Below are 26,044 nucleotides of genomic sequence, written 5' to 3' on the forward strand. Positions count from 1 at the left end.
CTCCCTGAAAATTCAGAGGCAAGAGTTTTTTAAAGATAGTTTGGCTAGCAGAGAGCTAGGGAATGGGGAATGCTGATTTGTTGGGTCAGGGATGAAATCGTAAGGGGTTGAAGTTGTCCTCTTGCTCTGAGTCAGTCCTGAGTGAGGGCCTTAAGACCACATGGGCCAGTTTACCCATCTGGGTGGTTCCAGCTGATCTAGCAGAATGCATGGTCTGAAAAATATCTTGAACACCAATCTTATGTTTTACAATAGCGATGTTATCTATAGGAGCAACTGGGGAGGTTAGGAGTCTTGTGGCCTCTGGCTGCCTGACTCCTAAACCATAATTTCTAATCTGTGGTTAATTTGTTACTTCTACAAAGGTAGCCTGGTCCCAAGGCAAGGAGGGAGTTTGTTTCAGAAAAAGACTGTTATCATTTTGTTTCAAAGATAAACTATAAACTAAATTCCTCCCAAAGTTAGTTCAGCCTATGCCCAGGAATAGACAAGGGCAGCTTGGAGGTTAAAGGCAAGATGGAGTCGGTTAGGTCAGATCTCTTTCATTGTCATATTTTTCTCACTGTTGTATTTTTGCAGAGGTGGTTTAATTGACAGCATGTTATGCATTTGCACAGCTTTTTCCCACCATATGTCTAGATTTCATTATTTTAGTAAATCCAAAATGATTCTCAAACAAGTAATAGTTTGAAAAATAATCAGTTTTCTTTAAAAATGTAGCAATATGACCCCCACATGTATAATATAATAACCAATCAACGAGGAAGGCTTCTTCTCACTATTTCTCTCTTTGCTTCATGCCCACCCACTGGCCCACCGCTTCCTTCAGTCATTCCACTTGATGACATGTCTGTCACTTGCACTGTAGTATATACTCCTTTGAGGGCTGGCCAATATCTTATTTATCTTTTTAGGTTCCCCTCAATCTCCTTCCTTATATGCTGCATGTAGAATATCCTCAATGAATATTACATAAATCTCACCTAAAACCAAAATTTATTTATTAGAAAAAAAATCTTAGTATGGAAGGAAAAGAATTTTTTGTGATATTAAAAAATTTCTACACTGAATTTCACATATAAAGATGATGCTACTGACCCACCAGAAGCTGGGTATGTGCTTTAATTTCTTTTCCTCCACTAGAGGAAATGGATTTATACAGATCCAGCTGTACTTTTTCACCCTATCCTCCTTAAGCCCATTTTCTAAAATCCTTTTGAGAGTTGGTCCAGTTTTCAGTTGTGCACAGCTGTTCTCACTGGCTCTGACCTAACTGACTTACCAGTTGAACCAAAGATGATAATTATATGCACTAATACTGTGTCAAGATAACTAATCTCCTTGGGCAGCAGAAAAATCTGATTACCATTGCCTGTGACTGAAATCATTGTTTCCTGTTGACCTGTGCTCCCGCCCTGGGAAGGTAGCCATTATAGGCCTTCATCTTTATTAGAAAATGTGCTTGCTACATCTATCCTCCAGGTGTCAATGATGGTCAGTATCTCTGCTTAACATCCTATATCCCAAAGCCATGCTGAACAAACTATGCTTACAAATATGCCTTGAGAATGTAAATTAGTTCAACCATTGTGGAAGACAGTGTGGCAACTCCTCAAAGACCTAAAGACAGAACTACCATTTGACCCAGCAATCCCATTACTGGGTATATACCCAAAGGAATAGAAATATTCTATTATAAAGACACATGCATGTGTATGTTCACTGCAGCCCTATTCACAATAGCAAAGGTGTGGAATCAGCTGAAATGCCCATCGATGATAGACTGGATAAAGAAAATATGGTACATATACACCATGGAATACTATGCAGCCATAAAAAAGAACAAGATCATGTCCTTTGCAGGAACATGGATGGAGGCCATTATCCTTAGCAAACTAACACAGGAACAGAAAACCAAATACTGAATGTTCTCACTTAGAAGTGGGAGTTAAATGATGGGAGCACACATGGACACACAGAGGGGAACAACACACACTGGGGCCTATCAGAGGGTGGAGGGTGGGAGGAGGGAGAAGATCAGGAAAATAACTAATGGGTACTAGGCTTAATACCTGGGTGATGAAATAATCTTTACAATAGACCCCCATGACACAAGTTTACCTACATAACAAACCTGCACATGCACCCCTGAACTTAAAAATTTAAAAAAAAACAGCCTTGAAACCCAAAGTTACTTATATCAATTATGTTGCTCATATTATTATACACACCCTGATGTCCCAAAGCTAAAAGGTAAAAAAAACTGTGACTGTCTTTTAAATTCTATGGCATAGAATCATCTGTGGTATGAGTGAATGCAGCATATAGCCATTTTTTACGTTGGCTTCGTATAAGTAGTGCATTCTTCAGTATATGTTTCTTTGGATTTAAGCTATCAAAATGTTAAGTGTGGTCTGTGCAGTGTGCCTTCCTAACTATCTGTAATGTTCTACTGCAGACATCTCCATAACAATAGAATCCACTCCCTGGGAAAGAAATGCTTTGATGGGCTCCACAGCCTAGAGACTTTGTGAGTTGACCTTTTATTTGTTTCCCTTTTTTCAGTATTTTCATGAATATTCTGAAGAATCAAAATAGCCTTAAAGCCAGACTTTGTTTGGTTTGGTTAATTGCCTAAGCTTTCGACAGATATTTACAGTGGCATTATCTTACACACACAACCCCCACAGAGCTAAACAATAAAACTGGGATTTTATTTTAATCTAATGAGAGTGATAAATTAGTTAGAATCATTATAAATTAAATAAGATGTTCTCTACTAAGCAGTGACTATTTGCTTAGAAACGTGTAGTCTCTGTCAAGGATCACTCAGGCTCGGTGTTCATGAGTCTGATACTCCCTGCTGAATGAGAGGATGTAGGCCAGGCCAATGCCTGCGTCTTCAATCTCAGATGAACAGGCATCTCTTTAGGAAACAGTGATGGCTCATGCTAAAGCAATTCAAAAGATGAAAAAGGGACTGGGCATGGTGACTCATGCCTGTAATCCTAACACTTGGGAGGCCAATGCGGGAGGATCGCTTGAGCCCAGGAATTTGAGGCTGCAGTGAGCTGTGATCATGCCACTGCACTCCAACCTGCGTGACAGAGCAAGACCTTGTCTCAAAAAAAGAAAAAAGAGTGAAAAGTAATAGTAGCTACTATTATTGAATATATCTATAATCAAATATTGCACTGAGCATTTGGCATACATTGTTTTAATTACTTCTTACAGCCATCCTATGAGAGCAGATATTACTATCCCATTTTAGGCTCTAGTGAGGTAAAGTTATTACATATCTAGTCAGTAGCAGAACTGAGATTTGCTTTCTCCTCTAGTCTGATTCTGAAATCCATGTTTACTACTACATACTACTTCCAAAGAATAAGTCAAAAGTTCAGTTCTTAATTGGTACCTACAGTAAAAATAGAGTCAAGCCAGCGGACCATATCCTAGACACTCTCACAGAGCCAAGGTAGAGGTTCTTGTGGGCCACACCAGGGCCCCAGGCTTTTCCCAGGGGAGGAGCTGCTCTTCATTGCCCTGTTAAGAAAGGTGTGATGAGACTGAGGTGATAGACAGGGAGGGTCCTGAGTGTGCTGGGAGAGGAGAGTAGTTGCAGCCATGTCACCATCCCTACCCTCACACTTTTAATGCTCAAATGCAATAAACCACACAGGTCACTGAATCTGCAATGCTGGCTCTGTCCAGAACTGCAAAAGGAGAAGACCAAAGACCACTTCTCCTGTGCCCTTGGGGCCCACTGTTCATTTGCACACAGAGCTTAGGAATTTGTTCATGATCAATTTAGCTTCTAACCAGATCTGGGTTACTAATTTCCTGAGGGACCCTGTGTTGGTGGTATTCTTCTAGCCTATGAGCACTAACAGCTCTTTCCAGGGTTAAGTCACCCTGTGTTTCTTCTTAGGTGGCAAAGATGGACTTGTCCAGGCAGGACCTTTATATCAACTTAATGGCATAGACAAGCACTTCCCATCAGCTGCTAGGAAAAATTAGAACTCTTATCTACACAGGGCTGGGCTCAGAAATCTCAGCAATGGAAATCACCTTCCAGCCCTTTTGAACAATGACAGGAATGAAAAACAAGATGGGCTTTGATGGGTATTTCCATAAATAGTCTTTTTTTTTCCTCAATGTTTGGGGTAAGGACCCAGGATTGCATGTAAATAACATAGAGCAAAACATGTCAGGGAAAAGTTCATGTGAGTCTTATTGTCTCCCCTTCCTCTACCTTGCCCAGGGCTACAGAGGATAAGCAATTTGGTTATTCCCAGCCTCTTCCTTTCCCTACTAGAAATCCAAGTAATTTATAAGGGTCCAATCCTTGTTTAATCAAAACAGAGCATCTGGAGAGATTTACAAACAGGAAGAAAATTTATGTCTACAAAAGACATGCATTTCCTGCCTGCAGTATAGCTTAAGGATGGTTTGTGCCAGACAAGTAGGAACCTTGATTCATGTTTAACTCAGTCAAATTATCTCTCTCTTTAAATTAAATAGCAATTCTCCACAGAGGAGGATCTAACCACATCTGATTGCCTGACCAAAAGGTTTTTCTGCGTCATCTGGGAAATCTGCCATTCCCAGAGACCAGGAGGCAATTACTTTTTCATACGAAGATCTAGGTATAAGGTAGAGTAAGTCTGTAAAGCACTTGTGAGTAATGAAATTGAAAAGCCAATTGTGCTATAACAGATACAGAAACTAATGATTTGAGATAATTTGACCACTTCATCTCTGGCCTTGAGGGATAACATAGAGCTTTGCTGCACAGATCAAGGAAAACATCCTATTTCTGAATTATCTGTGACTCCTTGAAGAAATTCTAGACCAAATGTCCTTTCTGAGATTACCCTGTCTCACATAAACCTCTCCAGAAGCAAGGTTCATCCTGGACTTCAGGCTAGGAGGGATGTGGGAACCCTGTGAAAGTCAAGGACAAAGCAGCCCTGCAAGATTTCATGTCACAAGGGAGTGAAGGAGGGAACAAGAAAAGGGATGTGATCCAGGAGCCCTGAGGAGTGCAAATTCACGCTGGCCAATTAGTGAGCCCAGTTCAGTTGAAGAGCTCCATCCGCTAGCCATCAACACCTGGCCAAAGAGACATCTCTCCTACTTAGAAATTAATACTCCTGCACACTCCCTTTCTTTTTTAGACACCCCAGTGCCGTTGAGTCCTGACTCTCAAATTTCTCATGATTAGTCAAATGACCATTTTAATGCAGATACTTATAGAATGTTGGTAGTCAGCAAGCCAAGAAAATCTCTTTCCATAAAGAAAAGCAATGAGAACTTCCATTAGTCATATGGGTTCCTTGGAACAGCATGTTAATTTTCCTTGTAAATAGAGTATATATGAAGTTTTAAATTAAAAACTGAAAATACTATGTGCTCATTTTCAGAGATTTAAATTACAATAACCTTGATGAATTCCCCACTGCAATTAGGACACTCTCCAACCTTAAAGAACTGTAAGTATTTAGGACAATTTTAATGGGAGAACTTTATCCTTTTGTGAATTTATTTAAAAATACATGTGATTGTTTTACATAATATGACTTGCTAGAAAATTTTAAGTTTATATAAATAATGATAAAGTACACTTGAAATATATTTTAATTGATTCTATCTCTAGCAAATACCAGATAATATTTTTTATTTATGCTGGGTTTTTCTAACATATATATAAAAGAAATACATATATTTCTGTAAGTCATATTCTTTTCTCTTTTTCTAAGCCATACATACTCTCCCAACATTTATGTACTTTATAGATTTGTAGATTTTTAGTAGTAGAACTAAAATGGAATTTAGTTGCTGAGCATTTCTGAGAACTTGAACATTTCTGGGTTGCATAAGTCTAGAAATAAATGAATCAAACTGTCTGTGCCTAGTAAAGTATGAGATGCATTCACATACATTGCAGCTGACCCTTGAACAACTAGGGGTTAGGGACAACAACTCTTGCACAGTAGAAAATCCATGTATAACTTTTGACTTCTTAAAAACTTAACTACTAATAGTCTAATGTTGGCCAGAAGCCTTACCAATAATATAAACAGTCTATTAACACGTATTTTATATATGTATTTTGAACTGTATTCTTATAATAAAGTAAGCTAGAGAAAAGAAAATGTTATTTAAAAAATTCTAAGGAACAGAAAATATATTTACTATTTATTAAGTGGAAGTATGTCATCATAAAGGTCTTCATCCCTGTCATCTTCACATTGAGGAGGCTGAGGAGGAAGAGGAAGAGGAGATGTTTGTCTCATTATCTCAGGGGTGGCAAAGGCAGAAGAAAACCCACATATAAGTGGAGCCATGCAGGCCTGCTCAATGGGTCATGCCTGTAATCCCCGTGCTTTGGGAGGCCGAGGCAGGCAGATTACTCGAGGCCAGGAGTTCGAGACCAGCCTGGCCAACATGGTGAAACCCCGTCTCTACTAAAAATAGGAAAATTGGCTGGGCCTCTTGGCACATGCCTGTAATCCCAGCTTCTTGGAAGGCTGAGGCACGAGAATTGCTTTGAACCAGAGGGGCGGTGATTGCAGTGAGCAGAGATTGCACCACTGCACTCCAGCCTGGGAGACAGAACAAGATTCTGTCTCAACAACAACAAAAAAAAGTGTATCCAGGCAGTTTAAATCCATTTTGTGCAAGGGTCAGCTGTATTTCATTTGTAAATGTTTAATGAATCTTATTTAATTCTAAAACCCCACAATTTTACTAAAGAAAAGCTGACTTTCAGCCATTGGTTTGCATATACTGCCTTTTAGATGATAAAATTTAATTAGCTTTTTCATATCTAAAAAGATAAATAATCTATGTTAGTAATGTTCTAACACTTGGAAAGGAAAATAAACACTGAACCTCATTCCCCTAGCAGTGAGAAATAAGACATACAGCTAAAGGAGACACAGAGGAGCTTGTTTATAAGAAAAACCCTTAGGGTGTTCTGACTTAGGAAACCCCATGTGTGGCTTAGCTGGGCAGTGGCTTCATGGCATGGGGTCACCTCATACAGCCACAGGCCCAAATAAGCTCCAAAGATCATTGAACCTGCTTCTCAGCCATTCAGACAACATCAACAACAATAGATGACAATCAGCTTATAACTACAGATTCACTGAGCCAGGGCACCTTTCTTCAAGTCAGAAAATTTTGTCCTCATAAGGAGACTACTTAAATCTTTACTTCACTGCAGCTTAAGTCAATTTTCTCTTCTAGCTTCAAATGGGGTCAGTAGGAGTGATCATAATCTCTCCAAAAATGGTTTCCACTCTCTCAGGCTTTTATACAATGATGCTCTATTGGATATTAACAGATTTCCTTCTTATAACATTAGATTGTAAGTTTCCATGAAGTGCAGTTATTATTTTCAGATTCTTTATTTCTCTTTTAAGATGACAGCACATGATTTTTTTTATCCCCTAGAGAGTAAATAACGGCACCTAAGTTTCAAGATGCATGGAGGAATTTAATATTGTCCTCTGGTTACTAAAGGTTCTGATTATTGCCACTGTGGTCAGGGTGGGGGCCTCTATTAAATAATTTTACCCCACACAGGATTTTTTATAATTTTTTTTCTCTTTCTAGAGGATTTCATAGCAACAATATCAGGTCGATACCTGAGAAAGCATTTGTAGGCAACCCTTCTCTTATTACAATGTAAGTGACCATAATGCTTTTTGGTTTCTCCATCCTGAAATATAGCATATATTATACTTTTAAATACAATGAATATTCTATATTTGCCTGAGTTTTGTCTTAGTCAATCTAAGAGTTCATACAGAAAAGTATATACACATGCATTTTGCCAGGTTCTAGCTGAACACTGAAATAATATACAAGATTTTTTTAAAGATCACATTATGATTGGTATCTCCAGATGTGCTAGGTATCTTTAAAATAATCTTGTAAAATGCTTTTGATTACCTCTATTTTCTAAGAAATAAAACTGATTTTTAGAGCATTAATGTCAAGTCTGCATAGTCATTCTGAACTTAAACCCGAGTATACTAGAAATATAAATTATTATATACAAATGGATGTCTTTTACAGCAATAGACTCCAGCCTAAATTGATGGTAGGGGTTTTATACTGTTTTGTGCTAAGCCTCTATCTCCATTCATTATTATGCCCAAACATTCACATTTATACAAACTAGGATGTAATTCTAGAACGATAAATAACGTTTTAGAAAGGTGTGTATGAGGATTTATATGCCATAAAAGAATAAAATAGGCCAGGCACTGTGGCTTATGCCTGTAATTCTAACACTTTGGGAGGCCAATGCAGGAGGATCACTTGAGCTCAAGAGTTGGAGGTTACAGTGAACTATGATCACGCCTCCGAAGTCTATCATGGGCAACAGAGCCCTGTCTCCAACAAAAGGATAAAATAGAGTTACAACTACAAAGTATAACTAATTTTATGTTTCACATTTAATACAGTAGAATGATGATATGCAGTTCTGAGTATGAGGCTGGCTCTTAGACAAAAGGCTCCTCTCGGAGGCAGATTTGGGACACCATCAAACCTGAGGTTGTGAATGAGAAGCCTGAATATAGAGGAGGAGAGTGAGGACAACTGTTAAACGTGACTCTAGGGGCACTTCTCAGCAGATGTTGGTCCTGTGCCAACTGGATTGAAGGGCTTTCTGGGACCATGTGGTATTTGTCACAAATGAGCAGGAGTCCCAATTAGCCTTGACAACCAGAAGAAAAAAACTATTCATTGTTTCTGAAATGTTCTGGCAATATTTTGGCAAACTAAGAGTTTTAAAATACATTGACAATAAACATTAGCCCTCATTAGAGCGTATTTGCGTATTAAGAGGTTGGCAAATTACATTGCCTTTGCTCCTCCTTCTGCAGCCACAGTACTGGTTTTTCATCACTCTTTTGATATGCTAATACTCCCTGAGGAACTAGCGGCACCAACCCCCACTCTGTATATATTAGACCTCCTATCCACTATTTGACAGTGGTGACCACTTTCTCCTGTAAACTCTCCTCTCCTTGCTCCTGCATCTGTTTCCATCTCTTCAAAGCCCGCATTTCTGTGAATGCTTTCCAGGTCCAGTTGGCTACCCACTCCTCATTTCCACCTCTGTAGTCCCCATCCTATCCATACCTCCTGACCTCAACTGCACCAGCCTCTCTGCCAGCCATGACATCCAGATTTTCACCAGTCTGCATGAGGCTGGCCTCCCTCCCTTCACCATTGGCAGCACTCATCTTCCTTGAAGCACGGCAACCATCTTGTTACTTCTGCTGTGAAATGTGCGTTCAGGATGTCTATTTACACTAAATGCAAACTCCTCACCCTGACATTCACAGCCTAAGGCCACACATGGCCTAAGCCAACCCTGTCAACCAGTTCCCCAAAGCTCTCCTCATTCACCCTAAGTCATAAACCAGACTGACTAAGTTATGTTCACGGAACAAAGCTCTTTTCTTACTTCCTTTGCTCCTACGATCCCATTCCCTCACTATGCTTCTTGAAATTCTTTCAGGGCCCATTTCAAAAGCCATTTCTTGAAGTTTTTTATAATCTCTCCCGAACATATGAGAGAGTTCCCTCCTGAGAACCCTAAAACTCCTTATGTGTGTTTATGATACTTCTGCCTTATGCACACAAGCATGTATATTCATACCTGCCCAGTGTGTGTGTGTATGTGTGTGTGTGTATATACAGTGTGTATATATATACTGTGTGTATACATATACATATATACATATATGTACACACTGTGTATATATGCATATATACGTATCTGTACACACGCACTGTGTATATATGCATATATACGTATCTGTACACACGCACTGTGTATATATGCATATATACGTATCTGTACACACGCACTGTGTATATATGCATATATACTTATCTGTACACACGCACTGTGTATATATGCATATATACGTATCTGTACACACGCACTGTGTATATATGCATATATACGTATCTGTACACACGCACTGTGTATATATGCATATATACGTATCTGTACACACGCACTGTGTATATATGCATATATACGTATCTGTACACATGCACTGTGTATATATACATATATGTACACACACACTGTATATATACATATATACATATATGTACACACACACTGTATATATATACATATATACGTATATGTACACACTGTATATATACATATATACATATATGTACACACTATATATACATATATACATATATGTACACACACTGTATATATATACACATATATGTACACACACTGTATATATACACATATATGTACACACACACTGTATATATATAAATATATGTATACACGCACACTATATATACATATATGTGTATATATACATATGTATGTGTATATATACGTGTGTGTATATATATATACGTACATGTATGTGAACACAATTATATGTATACAAGTACATGGTATAGCTAAGAGCTAATAAGATATTAAGAGGAAAGCTCCATTTTTCATCATAAGGCCCATATTCCAGCTCTAGCTCTTTCTCTTACTGAGTAATCCCAAGAGAAAAGAAGAGCTCAGTGGGTAGGACAGAAGAGGATTTAGGTTTGTTGGGTAGCAACTGTATCCCAGGTTCTATTTCAAATGTTACACATGCATTAGCTCTTTTAATTCTTATCCAAACCCTACCACTAAGCATTATTATCTCAGCTTAACAAATTAGAAAATTGAGGCTCTAGGAGGTAATGAGCTTGCCAAGGTGTCTGAGCCTCAATTTTCTCTTCCAAAAGTGAAGAAAATAGTATCTATACTATGAATCTCATAAAGTTGTTGCATGGATCAATTGAGCTATATATATATATATATAGCTCATATATATACATATATACATATACATATATATATAACACATACATATATATATAACACATACATATATGCAAGAGCTTTGTTAAGTAGAAAGTGATATGCTGTTATTTATTTGCTTTATCCCAACTGAATCCAGGCTCCTTTACCACAGGAACATCTTATCATTCTTCTTCAAACCCCCAGCATCTAGTATAATGCCAAGTCCAAAGTAGTTACCCAATGACAGCTTTTTAATGAATCAATCTTTAAATCCTCACATACCTACCCTCATACTTTAAACGTGGTAGACATTAGTGAATATTTGTTGAGTTTAATTGGACTAGAAGAATGACTCAGCTAAAAAGTATATGGCACTCCATTGACCAGGCAGTTCAAATACCATTACATTGAAAACATCTGTAAAACAAAATATTTTTTAAGCTCTAATAATGTCTCACCTTTTAAAACAATAATTAATTCAAGAAAATTCTAATTTTAGACATATGCCAGAATAGCTCATTTCCTCTCCAATAATTTGATGAGTCTCTTGTGTATGTTATGGTGACCAGCAGATATAATAACCTTCAGTAGATATCGATAGATAGACTTCATCTTTCATTAAGTAATGATCTGATTGCCAGTACTTTGAATTACCTTTTTGCCACTCAATGGATATTCTACAGATGTTGGAGGGAGAGGAAACTGTTAAGTATTCAGTTTACTTGCTTTTCTCCTTAGTAACTATCACTCATATCTCCCTTGTTGTCAGAAATCTTCAATTTTATATAGTACAGATTCCTTACCAAAAGTCTCATACTGTGAGTCAAAACACTTTTGAGGCTTGCCTGAAACCAAGGAATTGGGAATGTTATGTAATACAGTATAATTAAAATTACATAAGTACATTTACTGTATTTGTTCAAATTTTGAACAGATATTCATCTTTCAAATTTTATACTAAGATATTAATTGCTGTTTGGGTTTCTTTTAGACATTTCTATGACAATCCCATCCAGTTTGTTGGGAGATCTGCTTTTCAACATTTACCTGAACTAAGAACACTGTAAGTTTCTGTGTCTCTTATGGATCACTTTCCCTCTACAGGGTTGCTGTGAAAAACCAAATGAATATTATAGGTTGAAGTGCTTTGAAAATGGCAATAAAAATTACCCCTGTCTAGAATCTTCTACCAGTAATACTTATATACTCCTCTTTCTAGGACTCTGAATGGTGCCTCACAAATAACTGAATTTCCTGATTTAACTGGAACTGCAAACCTGGAGAGTCTGTAAGTACTGAGTAGACTCTTGACTTTGCCCAGAACATACACTGCCATTAGAGCTTGATTAGTCTTAACATCAGTGAGTCAAAATATGTCACTGTGTGATGCCCGAATGAAAGAATTATGTCTGGTTTGTGTTTTAACAGGACTTTAACTGGAGCACAGATCTCATCTCTTCCTCAAACCGTCTGCAATCAGTTACCTAATCTCCAAGTGCTGTGCGTATCAGTAAGGCAATAATGTTGTGTAAACAGGCAACTTCCATTTAGGGGTGAAATGGCAGACATGATTTCAATAATCTCTTTAAAAGAGGAGAAAGTTCTTTCCTTTCAGGTCTGCAGGAGGTCAAGCCTCCTTTGCCCTCTTTGGTCCAGGCTCTCTGACATGATCCTGGTAACAAATGGTAATGTACCCTTTGTTTTCTAAGTCCCAAACAAGCTCCCACTAGACTTTCAGTTGGCACATGTTTTCTTTCAGAAAAGATATGAAGAGGCCAAAATCACTTTATTTCCCCCTCTGAAGGCTTTGCAGAGCAGAACAAAATAACATAATGGATCAACCACCCAATATGGATGCCAAAATCAAAAACTGAGATATCAGATCCACACAATCCTTGATAAAGGTGATCAAACATCCTTCCAGTATAGTTGTCAATGCCAGATCCACACAATCCTTGATAAAGGTGATCAAACATCCTTCCAGTGTAGTTGTCAATGCCATGTTCTAATGTTTCCTGTAATGGTTAAACAGCTTGCATATGTTATTTCTATTGACTTGGGACTTTTTTCCTCTGCCTTTCCCATGTGTTATGAAAAAAAGTAGTTTACATGGATTCAAGGAGACTTGTTTTGACCTTCCATTTTCAGCCTTCTCCCTCAACTTCCACTCAACACAATTATTGTCCTCTCAAGCATGTTGGGACTTAATAAAAGGACTCTTAATCTTTTGCCATGGCTCTGCACTCACATAGAAGGCACCTGTGGCAATTGAGCGCCTGCAATTTCACCATAAGCTTTACTTAGCGGCACTCAGAATGTTAAGTAGATAAATGGGAATGGCTGCCGCTGTGATTCTGCCTTTCCCCAGCCCCAGCCTGCTGTGTCACTTCAGAATCCAGTTGCTCAATGATATGTGGGTGCAGTGACACCACATGGTAGCCTTGGAGTCAGTGATTCACATCTGAAGGAGGGGAGTATAGAGCAAATCTTTCTTCGCCCTACCCCACCCCACCCCATGAAGTGCAGCTACAGATAAGAAAGCAGTATTAGAGAATTTAATTTGTTAAAATCACAAAGCAAGAAAGAAGCGAGTTTGAATTCAAATACAATCAATTTGATTGAATAACTGGGAGAAAGTGTGTGTATATCAGGTGGTAGAAATTTGGGGGGCCATGTTAGAATTCTGCCTACCACACCCAGAACAGGTATAATCATCCCCATTTCTCCAGAAAACTGGCACAGTTATATGATTAGGATTTTACATACTGGAGCTAGTAAGTAAGGAACCAGTGTTTAAACTGCATCTCTCTCTGCTATGTCACACAATGAGGGGTAACCACTCAGGTCTAGAACTGCATGAATGGAGGCTCACTGGCAAAATGACTTTAAAAGCAAAGGCTGTGGAGCCAACTTTTCTGGTTCAAATCCAGGCTCTCTATATGCCAGCACAGGATCTTGAGCACATTATTGTTCCTCCTGGAGCTCAGTTTCCCAGTCTATAAAAGGAGATGTAGCCACTTCCTTCAGAGGGTTCTCATGAGGACTGATTAAATGACTACATGTCAAACAGTTACAGCAGCACCTGGGACACTGTAACTCTCAGTCAGTGTTAACTTTTATCATCTTTCTCACTTCCCTGGAACCATTATTCTTTCCTTGAGTTGGAACTCGAAAAGCTGGGAGGAATACACATAACATTCATAGTAGATCTTGCCATTTTCAAAGCATTTTCACCTATAATATTCATTTGTTCTTCCCAATGACCCTGCAAAATGGTGTCTTCTCATTTAGGAGAACTGAGAAAGATACCAATGCTTAGCTAGTGTATCAACCAAGTAGAATTAGCTGAAATTGAGACTAGAACCCCGGAGCCTCACCCCTAGTACAAGGTGCTTTATGTTCTCCTGGGGGTATAGATCTGAGAGCTCTCCCCTTTGGCTAACTCATCCACTGAGTACTTGTTACATGAGGAAATTTCACTGTACATGACTAGTTTTGTGTCATGTGCATGGGAATTATTTAGCCCATTCTGTAGGCTGTGCGTAACTTTCCCCACTTACTAGCTGGTCAACTTAGGCAAGTCATTTCATATTGTATGGATAGAATTATGGTGTCTCCCTCATAAGGTGGCCACAGGAATTAAACTAGATAATTCAAGTAAAGCTATAAACATGGTACCTTTATATAAGAAGTGCTTGGCAATGGGCAAAGGATTCCCTGTTTAATAAATGGTGCTGAGAGAACTGGCTAGCCATATGCAGAAAATTGAAACTGGATCCCTTCCTTACACCTTATACAAAAATTAACTCAAGATGGATTAAGACTTAAATGTAAAACTCAAAATATAAAAACCCTAGAAGAAAATCTAGTCAATACCATTCAGGACATAGGCATGAGCCAAGATTTTATGATGAAATTGCCTAAAGCAATTGCAACAAAAGCAAAAATTGACAAATGGGATCTAATTAAACTAAAGAGCTTCTGCACAGCAAATGAAACTATCATCAGAGTGAACAGACAACCTACAGAATGGGAGAAAATTTTTGCAATCTATCCATCTGCCAAGGGGCTAATATCCAGAATCTACAAGGAACTTAAGCAAATTTACAAGAAAAAAACAACCCCATTAAAAAGTGGGCAAAGGATATGAACAGACACTTCTCAAAAAAAAGACATACATGCAGCCAACAAACACATGAAAAATAGTTCAACATCACTGATCATTAGAGAAATGCAAGTCAAAACCACAATGAGATACCATCTCACACCAGTCAGAATGGCGATTATTAAAAAGTCAAGAAACAACAAATGCTGGCGAGGTTGCAGAGAAATAGGAATGCTTTTGCACTGTTGGTGGGAATGTAAATTAGTTCAACCATTGTGGAAGACAGTATGGCAATTCCTTAAAATATTTAGAACCAGAAATACCATTTGACCCAGCAATCCCATAACTGGGTATATACCCAAGGGAATAGAAATCATTGTATTATAAAGATACATGCACATGTATGTTCATTGAAGCACTATTCACAATAGCAAAGACGTGGAATCAACCCAAATGCCCACCAATGATAGACTGGATAAAGAAAATGTGCTACATATACACCATGGAATACTATGCAGCCATAAGAAGAAATCAGATCATGTCCTTTGCAGGGACATGGATGAAGCCGGAAGTCATTATTCTCAGCAAACTAATGCAGGAACAGAAACCAAACATTGCAAGTTCTCACTTGCAAGTGGGAGCTGAACAATGAGAACACATGGACACAGGGAGAGAAACCACACTTAACTGGGCCTTGCCGGGGGAGGGTGGGAAGGGGAAAGCATTAAGGAAAAAAGCTAATGCATCCTGGGCTTAATACCTAGGTGATGGGCTGATAGGTGCAGCAGACCACCATGGCACACGTTTACCTACGTAACAAACCTGTACATTCTGCACATGTACCCCAGAATTTTAAAAAAATAAAATAATTTTTTCTAAAGTGCTTGGTCAGTGTTAGCCATGAAAATCATTAGGTAGAAGGCAACACTATGCCTTTATGTAGAAGGTCTTTTGTTGCCTCTATTAAGAGGTAGACAATGAAGGAGTATCCCCTTTGCAGCCTGCAGAGATGAGTAAACCAATTATCAGCTTTGATAATATGTGTGTCCATTTTATTATATTCACTACTTTTCAAAAATACATACCATATTAATAATCAGGTATATTTGTGCATAGGTGTGAGATTTTGGAGGTATTGGGTGGGGGGGTATCTTTCAAACCTTCAGAAAGTTACAAATTTGGATTTACAAGCAGCTTCATTTGTACTATTTATGCGGAGTAAATGGACTTTATTCCTTTATAAATCCCGTTTATTCAATAAATGTAGGATAAAGTGATCAATTATAAGACTAATTTGAAGCCCCTTAGAAAAAGTATGATTTTTCCCATTGCATAGTGGTGATCTGGTTTTAAGAATTAGAATCAGGCATGAAAATGTGTTAGTTGATTAGCTGATAACTTTTAAAACATGAAATAAAATTGTTCTTATATATCCATGTTACGTTATCTACCAACTTTCTTTTCTTTCAAGCTTTCGCAAATTATGATGGCTTGCTTTAGATTAGTTATATTATACTATAAATATGTCCAGATGTTTTTGTTATTCTGTAATTTGTTGAATTTTGGCTGAAGATTTTCTTAGATTCCGTTCCCCCACCTCCTTCTTGTAGTGATTGATTTCAAAGCTCCTGCTATGTTTTGAATTGTTAGGTTTTTTTAAAGAGTTGATTAGAAAAGAAACAACAATGATTTATCTTAGCTGTAGAGATGTAGCAGCTCTTAGAGACAGAGGCACAATTATTTAATTTAATTTGTTCTCATTGCAGTAAGATAATAGCTAGAGCATTTAGAGAAGTACTAACAAAATATAAATGAATTCATTAAGTAAACTATTTAAATCAATTAAAGAAGTATAACAGTTACATTTCAGTAAACATTTGAATCTACTGGTTAATCCAATAATGGCTGTGACTACCTGCTCCATGTCAGGGCTGTGAAAATGTTCAGAGTCTGCCTTTGGGAGATATAACATCTTGGAGGGAAAAGGAGAGCAAAGCATGTTTCTTTATGATTTATTTGTAACAGATTTTCCCTTTTTGCACCTTCTGTTTTTCAGAGATCTGTCTTACAACCTATTAGAAGATTTACCCAGTTTTTCAGTCTGCCAAAAGCTTCAGAAAATGTAAGTCTAGAAGTCTCTAAGTCACCTAGCAAAAATCAAGAATCAAAACTCACATTTCTCAGGGTCACTGGTTCATTTACCCTGTGGTTCACTGGGGAGACATGTGATCCTTTTCCTTCTTATACACACAAGGTGTGACTGTGCAGTGTGCTTAGAAAGTTGAGAAACATAGATAATATTATTTTTTCATGCACTGTACCATATTAGTAAAACATTTATTATGTATCTGCTTTTTTCTCCCCCTAACTCAGGGTACTAGTGAATTGGGTGTGTTTGGGCTTTGAAATTTTTCTTATTTTAGAAGTACAACCAAACTTACATATCCAATGAGTGGTGTTATTTTTTAATATGTGGGGACTTGGGTTTGTTGGTGTGTTTGTTTCACAATAGTCAACTTTAGGGGAAGGCCATATTTGTCGTATTTAAAGTGCTACAGATGGTACTTATGCATGAAACCCTTTAGAATTCCTCTCTTAACATTGCCTCCCCTACAAAACATCAGCCTTTTTTTTTTTTTTTCTCGAGATGGAGTCTCGCTCTGTCGCCCAGGCCGGAATGCATGGCATGATCTCGGCTCACTGCCACCTCTGCCTTGTGGGTTCAAGCAATTCTCCTGCCTCAGCCTCCTGAGTAGCTGGGATTACAGGCACCCATCACCATGCCTGGCTAATTTTTTGCATTTTTAGTAGAGACGAGGTTTCACCATGTTGGCCAGGCTGCTCTCGAACTCCTGACCTCGTGACCTGCCCATCTCAGCCTCCCAAAGTGCTGCGATTACAGGCGTGAGCCACCGCGCCCGGCCAAACTTGTTGTTTTATAGTCACACTTCAGTTTTGATCAAAACAATATTAACCATCTATCCCTTCACATTTAGTTTTTCTCTCAATGCCTTTGGGTGCTTAAGGGAAAAAAACAAAGCAAATCCATCTGTAAAAGGTAAAGAATTTACCCTCCTGAAGACCCTCAAAGAATCCAAGGAAGGCTCAGAAGGCAGCACTAGGAGAAGAGTCCTCCAGTGTTTTGAATGATGATTCCATGTTTGGAATATGGTTTTACGTCCTCCCAAGCAAACTAGCTCCTTTGAAAGAGACAATACTTGAGTGTGTAAATGGTAATGTTCTTTTTTAAACAAACAGAAATCGGTCGCTTGATAGATACACTTCATGTGTTCCTTTGATTAAGGGCAGGTAGTCCCTCTATAAAAGTTATCTGAAGTCTGTAGTCTTTGAAACCAGTAACTTTGAAATCAATCTTTGGAACCCTGTCATTTCAGTGACCTAAGACATAATGAAATCTACGAAATTAAAGTTGACACTTTCCAGCAGTTGCTTAGCCTCCGATCGCTGTGAGTATCACCTCCCAGTGCGTTCCCCAGCACAGAGCATTTTCTTTCTCTTTGGGACCTTCCCCTAATGTTTTCTTTTCATTGTGTACTATTCTGGTTGGACTTTTGTGCATATATTTGCTATGAAACATCAAGTATTTTGCTTCTGGTAATTTCCAGGAATAAATCTAAAAGTAGTAAATTTGCAATTATGCTCTCTACCAGTCAGCAGGCAGGAAGTTTTAATGAAGAGGAAGGAGGCTAAGCTGTTGACTAGCCTACTGTGTTTTCTGTCCACAACCTGGAATCGACAGGAAACATTTTACATGCAAAAATGGGATGATCACATAATTCTATCTGCCTGCTTTTTTCCTGGTTAAGCATTTTTTCAACGTGTGTCTCAAAGTGCTTAATAATCACCTGGAGGAGACTAAAAAATACAGACTCCAGAACCTTATCTGCCTCATGAGTTAGAATCTCTGGAGTGGGGACTGGGAATCTGCATTTTAACAAGTACACTAAGGTTTGAACACAGCTGTTCTAGGAATCACTTCTGTTGCTCAGGCAACTAAGATTTGTAAATACTTGTATTTAATTCCATTTTATGATTGAAATGTTATATATTAAATTTTTTTAAAAAACTTACTAGCAGATTGTTTTATGAAATAACAGTTAAAACTTTTCTATACTGAAACTGGATTTCAATATGATTTTGATGAACGGTGATGATAGGTAATGTTTAAACTATAGTACGTTTGTTAAAAACCTTTCTCTTTTGCTGACTTCTAAAGTAGTTTTTTTGTACTTAAGAGACTATACCTTTGGTAAAATAATACTATTCCTCAAAAGACTTTAAATTTACTTTTAAGAGTCACTTTCTCCCAAAAGTTTACCTTAATAACCTTAATAATTTCCTCCCAAAAGTTTACCAGAATAACATCTTGTTCTGAATTTCGTTGTGTTGCCCTTCTCTCACTTTTGGTTGAAATCTACTTGTGGAGTGCTTTTACTCAAAAAAAAAAAAAAAAAGTGTAAAAGGAAAATACTTTTATTTTCCTTTTACTAAGGGTTACTATTTTCCTAACTCTAACCCTTATTCAGGTAAGTGAATAAGACTTACCTGTCTTATTCACCCGGTTTGATGTCTGGCTGCCCCAAAAGTCAGTTCTATATTAAAAGGCGGGCGGATCACGAGGTCAGGAGTTCGAGACCAGCCTGGCCAACATGGTGAAACCCCATCTCTACTAAAAATACAAAATATTAGCTGGGCATGGTGACATGTGCCTGTAGTCCCAGCTACTCAGGAGACTGAGGCAGGAGAATTGCTTGAACCCAGCAGGTGGAGGTTGCAGTGAGCCGAGATCACGCCATTGCATCCAGCCTGAGTGACAGAGCAAGACTGTCTCAAAAAAAAAAAAAAAAAAAAAAAAAGGCTGATCTCTATAGATACCAAAAGAATGTGACACAGACTCTGAAGAATAAATGTCTGAATCCCCCTGAATTCCTTCTTCCCCTGTGACCTCACATTCAGTCACTCACCAAACTGTGCCAACTCCAATTCATCCTCTCCACTCCTCTACCGCAGGCCCATTAATGATTCATTTGGATCACCATCATCCTCCCAACCAGTCCTTCTATCATCTCTCTACCCATTCATCTTATTCTTTCTTAAATAAATATCTAATCATGTTATTTCCCTGCTTCAAAAACTTTCTAATTATTTCCCTGTTGTCTTCAAGATCAGACCAAACTTCCCAGCAACACTCTTCAAAATCTGATTCCAGCCTCCTGGTACAGTGTCATCTCTCCTCAGCACACTCCAGGTCCCTGACACACGAGCCAGTGTTTCTCCTATTCCCATTGCCTATAGGATTCCTCCCCACCCACGACTTGTCCCCCTGCCCATTTCACAAGAACAAGATCTTCTATCTTTGGGCCCACTTCACTCAGATGCACTTTGCACATTCTCTACTATAGAACTTAATACTTAGCACTGTCATCAGGTAGACTATGCCATACCTGAAAACAATAAGAACTTTTTCAGGTTCCCATAAATTAAAATTTCAGTAAAACTTCTAGCCGAGGGTCTAGTGCAGTGGCTTTTTCATTATTTGCTTAAGAATTTAAACATGTTCTGAGCACAAGATCAGGGACTGTGAAGTCAGTGTGCCTGCGTTTGAATTGCAGCTCCTGAGATTACTCTGTAATTTATTACTCAAGTGACTTGTCACACAGTTTCTATTTTTCCTCATGAGTATAATGAAGGTAATGATAATACCTACCTCTTAGTGTTGTGGTGAGGGTTATGAGATTAAAACCTGTAAAAAACAAAACAAAACAAACAAACAAAAACCTCGTAACTGTACCTGGCACATTGTAACTATGCAACCTTATTATTATTATGAAAATAAGTATATAGCTTTTGAGGGTTCTAGCAAGAAACAGAAGTCATTTAAGATGGTTGAAATGCAGAAATACCATTTGACCCAGCAATTCTATTACTGGGTATATACCCCCAAAAATGTAAATCATAATGTTGGGTGTGATGGTTCACACCTGTAATCCCAGCACTTTGGGAGGCTGAAGTGGGCAGAACACTTGAGGTCAGGAGTTCGAGATCAGTGTGGCCAACATGGTGAAACCCCGTCTCTACTAAAAATACAAAAAAATTAGCTGGGCATAGTGGTGGGTGCCTGTAATCCCAGCTACTCGGGAGGCCGAGGCAGGAGAATCGCTTGAACCTGGGAGGCAGGTGTTGCAGTGAGCTGAGATCGCACTACCGCTCTCCAACCTGGGCGACAGAGTGAGACTCCATCTCAAAAAATATATGTGTGTGTGTGTGTGTGTGTATCATTCTATTATAAAGATACATGCACACATATGTTCATTGCAGCACTATTCACAATAGCAAAGACATGGAATCAACCCAAATGCCCACCAATGATAGACTGGATAAAGAAAATGTGGTATATATACACCATGGAATACTATGCAGCCATAAGAAGGGATAAGATCATGTCCTTTACAGGCACATGGGTGGAGCTGGAAGCCATTATTCTCAGCAAACTAACACAGGAACAGAAAACCAAACACTGCATGTTCTCACTTATAAGTGGGAGCTGAACAATAAGAACACATGGACACAGGGAGAGAGATACCACACACCAGAGCCTATCAGGGTGGCAGGGGGAGGGAAAGCATCAGGATAAATAGTTAATGCATGCAGGGCTTAATACCTACGTGATGGGTTGATAGGTGCAGCAAACCTACCATGGCACATGTTACAAACCTGCATGTCCTGCACGTGTATCCTGGAACTTAAAATTAAATTAAATTTTTTAAAAAGATGGTTCAAATGAAAAGACACTTATATAGGTGTTGGCAGGGAACAAGCAAAGGATAGGTGTGCAGAAACCAGTAACATCTGGGGCTAGAGTCACAGGGAGGAAATGATGTTTCCAGGACAGAGAAAGAGCTTAAGCATGGAGAAGTGTTGCAGCCCTTGAGAAGTCTGTAGCTGCCATGAGAGACATGATTCCAAAACAGGGAAGAGAAGACCATGAGGGCCCTGACCTCCCTTTCCTTCTGGGGCTTCTCCTGAGAATACAACTGAGGCCGTTAGGGAGCTCTGGGGATGCAGCCTGCAGGATCAGCCCCAGGCACAGAGCAGGGCAGGAAAGCAGAAAATGACTCCTCTGGGGCTGCTGGGAGGATTCTAGCGCATGGGCTCATGAATTGAAAAGGAATTACAGGCCTTTGAACATATAAATTCTCAAATATTTACTTAAACCCCAGTCAAATCACTCTAAGCACCGTGGCAGGACTTGGCCTACATTCCAGATATTCTGCTCTGTGAAGCTCTCCCAGGGCACCATGATCTACTTAAAGCTGCCAAAAAGACTCTGACAGATGGTATTACTTGCTCACCTCAGTGACACGTATTTCTTGAGCAGCTCAACAGAAGACAGTCTTCTCACTCAATTACCCAAAGCCCAGCCGCCATTTGTAGCTTTTCTACCTTCCATACGTTTCCTCCCCTTGTTAGCTGCAATTTTCTTCTGTTCTGGGATCAAGGAAAAGACTTCCAGTTTCCTCCAGGAAAGGAGGACAGGTCCCTAAGGAACCTTTCAAATGAGAATGTAAATATTCTGTGAATACCATTTATTAAGGTAACCCTGGAGCCCAATATCATAAACTTTTCTACACTTAAGAAAAGTTGACTTTGTTTACTTTCAGTTCTCTCAAATGCCTACATCTTAGTTACCATTGTTAGTCATTTACAAAAATTAAAAATCTTAAATTCATCCTTCCTTTTTAAAAATGTAGTTCCTATTCCTGATAAATTATCTACAGAAGTTTTTGCAAAATGTTTTATTCCTACTTAATTATCTGCAGTTCATTACTTGTCCATGGGAAGTGAATTTTATTTCCCCATAAACTGTACTTTTTCTTTACTATCAACGAATTTTATTTCTAACATATGTTGGCCCCTATTTTATTCATATCCTGGCTAATAATTCACTTGTCAGTATCCTTCCTGGAAATTTTCTTGAAAGCATCTTTGTGTTTCTCTCAAGGCCTAACATATATGAGTGATGTACCCAAATTTTTTTGAGTTTCATTACATATCCAAGGACATTTTATAATTTAAAACTTACTTGTCAGAAGAAGAGACTCAGAAGTTTCTGTCCCTTCCCACAGTGTTACAACCACTCATTTTAGAAAGGCCGTAATAAAATTTTACAACCATGTTAAAGTTAACCTTTTAGCAAGAGTAAAAACCAAAATATCCACCTGAACGATGTTTCCTTGATTGGTTTTAACAAGCTTGATTTAAAGTTCTCTCATTAGTCATTTTATACCACTAAAATCATAATCTGAAGGGCAGTTTGATAAGTTAATTGTTTCTGATCTGAATGGAAATTAAATTAATTTTGGTAGAAGACTAAATGCATATGATAAAACTTCACATGTTCTTTATTCTATATAATTCTCTCATTTGCCTTTTTTTACAATAGGAATTTGGCTTGGAACAAAATTGCTATTATTCACCCCAATGCATTTTCCACTTTGCCATCTCTAATAAAGCTGTGAGTATTCCACAACTTGTTTGTGGTATGTCTCTTAATAATTGAGGACCATCTAGTTAATTTTAAAAGTTGGTTTTGTTGAAGAAGCTGGATATGCACAGATTACCTGCCTCTGTGTTCTCCATGCCTAGAGCTTGTCAGAGCCAGGGAGGAGTTCTGCTCCTCCAGGGCCACATGGGCCCTTAAGTGGATAATTGAAGATCTGGGTGACACCTGGTTCTCATTATTCAGCTGAAGTTTTTTATTTGTGCTTTGTAATTGGGTGGAATGGAATAAGATGTCAATTCAGGTCTGAAGGGCTTCCATTTTATTTTACGCCATTTTGACTGATAGAGAATCTTCCTGTCCCTTTTCCCCCCACGCCAACTTCCCACCTCTTGCTCCTTCCTCTCCCCATCTCTTATCTAACAAAGAAAGAAGAAATTGGTTAGACAGAAGTTAGGAGAAGAGGAAGGGGAGTAAATACACCCCCTACACTTTTTACCTCTCACTCCTAATCTAGTCAGCATCACTTTTCAAATTAAATATAGCACCTTCCCCTTGATTTTAGATGTCCCCACCTGACAAAATGAAGCTGAATATAGAACAATTTGAATACAATTAAAACCTTTTCTCCCCTACAATCCTGATTGTGAATAGAAAAGTTATCAAGAGCTAAACCAAAATGGTTACTTTTACCATTAAGAGTAAGGACCCTGCTTAGAAGTTTTTATTGAGTAGTTTAACGATCTTTAGGTTGTTGTTTTTTTAACATAAACGTTTTATGCTAACATAGACTAAAAGCCAATTGTTGTTTGATGTTTTGCAGGGACCTATCGTCCAACCTCCTGTCGTCTTTTCCTGTAACTGGGTTACATGGTTTAACTCACTTAAAATTAACAGGAAATCATGCCTTACAGAGCTTGATATCATCTGAAAACTTTCCAGAACTCAAGTGAGTTTGTCATTAAAACTAATAAGATACATTTGTGGTCATGTGAAATAATAGATGTATTATAGTGGTGTTCTAAATTTATGAGGTCGTGAGACACTTTTGAATTGCATTTCATGCCCTCAAGTCTCCTAACCCTGGAGCATTGTTAGGACAAGCCCTGAAGTGGGAAAATGTGTCCTCCTGACCATATTTTCTTTCCTTCTCAAAGATGCCTCCCAGAATCATAGAGTTCATAGGAGGAGTTTGAAAACAATTGATCCATGGAATATATATAAAAATAAACTAAGGCATGTAATTAAATAACATTATAACATTATTCTACTCTTGTTTACAATTTTTAATTTAGCTTGTATGTATCTAATAAAATGTACTAAATTAATATTTGAGGAAGTAATGCTGCTTAAAATCTGTTATGCTTATTATTGACAAAGAAGTATCTTGAAAGATTATGTATTTTTTAACCCATGGTAGTTTTTACATACTTTTAAAATTATGAAAATAATAAAACCCCAAAAGAGAGTTGGGAAAGTATAAGAGAGAACAAAAATCTTTTTTTTGATTTTTAATGTTTTTATTTTTTATGGTTACATAGTTGGTGTTTATATTTATGGGGTACAGGAAATGTTTTGATACAGGCATGCAATATGTAATAAGCACATCATGGAAAATGGGGTATTCATCCCCTCAAGCATTTATCCTTTGAGTTACAAACAATCCAATTACACTCTTTATTTTAAAATGCCCAATTAAATTATTATTGACTACAGTCACCCTGTTGTGCTATTGAATAGTCGGTGTTATTTATTCTTTCTATTTTTTTGTACCCATTAACCATCCCCACCTCCCCCCAACTCTACCCTTCCCAGTCTCTATTAAGCATCCAGGAACAAAAATCTTAAAAATGCCACTCTAAACAACATGGTTAAGTTACTTCTTTCCAAGCTTTGTTTCCAGTGCATTTTTTATTGTTAGACTCAAAATATGCGTAGAAATATATGTCATATTGTAGTCACTTATTCTGCCATAAGCACTTTTTCATGTTGCTACAATTTTTCTTAGCAGCCTTTTTTTTAACCTTTTTATTTTGGAAATTTTCCATCATTTGAGTAATGGAAGTTGCATCACTCAGCTTCAGCAATTAACATTTCATAGTGATCATTTTTAATAACTTCATTGTTTTTATAAATAGCACTGTAATGAACACCTTTATGCCCATAACTTATACTTTGGATTATTTATTTAGGCTAAAATCCAAAGGTAGAATGATTGAGTGAAAGAACATGAACACTATATTTAATTATCCGTTTCTTTAAGTGTTTTTTGTTTGGGTTTTGTTCATTTAAAGGGTTATAGAAATGCCTTATGCTTACCAGTGCTGTGCATTTGGAGTGTGTGAGAATGCCTATAAGATTTCTAATCAATGGAATAAAGGTGACAACAGCAGTATGGATGACCTTCATAAGAAAGATGCTGGAATGTTTCAGGTTCAAGGTAAGACTTGCTATACCATGGTAATGAAATTGTGTTGTGTTCAGTGGAACACATGGAAATGAATTATGTTTGATGAAAAGTCATCGAACACACCAGGTGTGGTGGCACACACCTGTAATCCCAACAGTTTGG

The 26,044-nt window shown here is 38.0% G+C and overlaps 1 protein-coding gene across 1 annotated transcript in view; it reads left to right on the forward strand.

The window, feature by feature from the left end:
* Positions 1-26,044, forward strand: part of LGR5 (leucine rich repeat containing G protein-coupled receptor 5) — a 146,945-nt gene that overhangs the window by 115,157 nt on the left and 5,744 nt on the right. The window contains exons 6-16 of the mRNA XM_031000975.3: positions 2,459-2,530; positions 5,424-5,492; positions 7,621-7,692; positions 11,838-11,909; positions 12,066-12,134; positions 12,275-12,346; positions 17,008-17,073; positions 18,347-18,418; positions 23,416-23,487; positions 24,296-24,421; positions 25,767-25,912. Of these exons, the coding sequence (XP_030856835.1) occupies positions 2,459-2,530; positions 5,424-5,492; positions 7,621-7,692; positions 11,838-11,909; positions 12,066-12,134; positions 12,275-12,346; positions 17,008-17,073; positions 18,347-18,418; positions 23,416-23,487; positions 24,296-24,421; positions 25,767-25,912 (908 nt within the window). The remainder of the gene's footprint in view (positions 1-2,458; positions 2,531-5,423; positions 5,493-7,620; positions 7,693-11,837; positions 11,910-12,065; positions 12,135-12,274; positions 12,347-17,007; positions 17,074-18,346; positions 18,419-23,415; positions 23,488-24,295; positions 24,422-25,766; positions 25,913-26,044) is intronic.

This window comes from Gorilla gorilla, chromosome 10 (genome assembly GCF_029281585.2).
Source record: "Gorilla gorilla gorilla isolate KB3781 chromosome 10, NHGRI_mGorGor1-v2.1_pri, whole genome shotgun sequence".
Classification (NCBI taxonomy): Eukaryota; Metazoa; Chordata; class Mammalia; order Primates; family Hominidae; genus Gorilla; species Gorilla gorilla.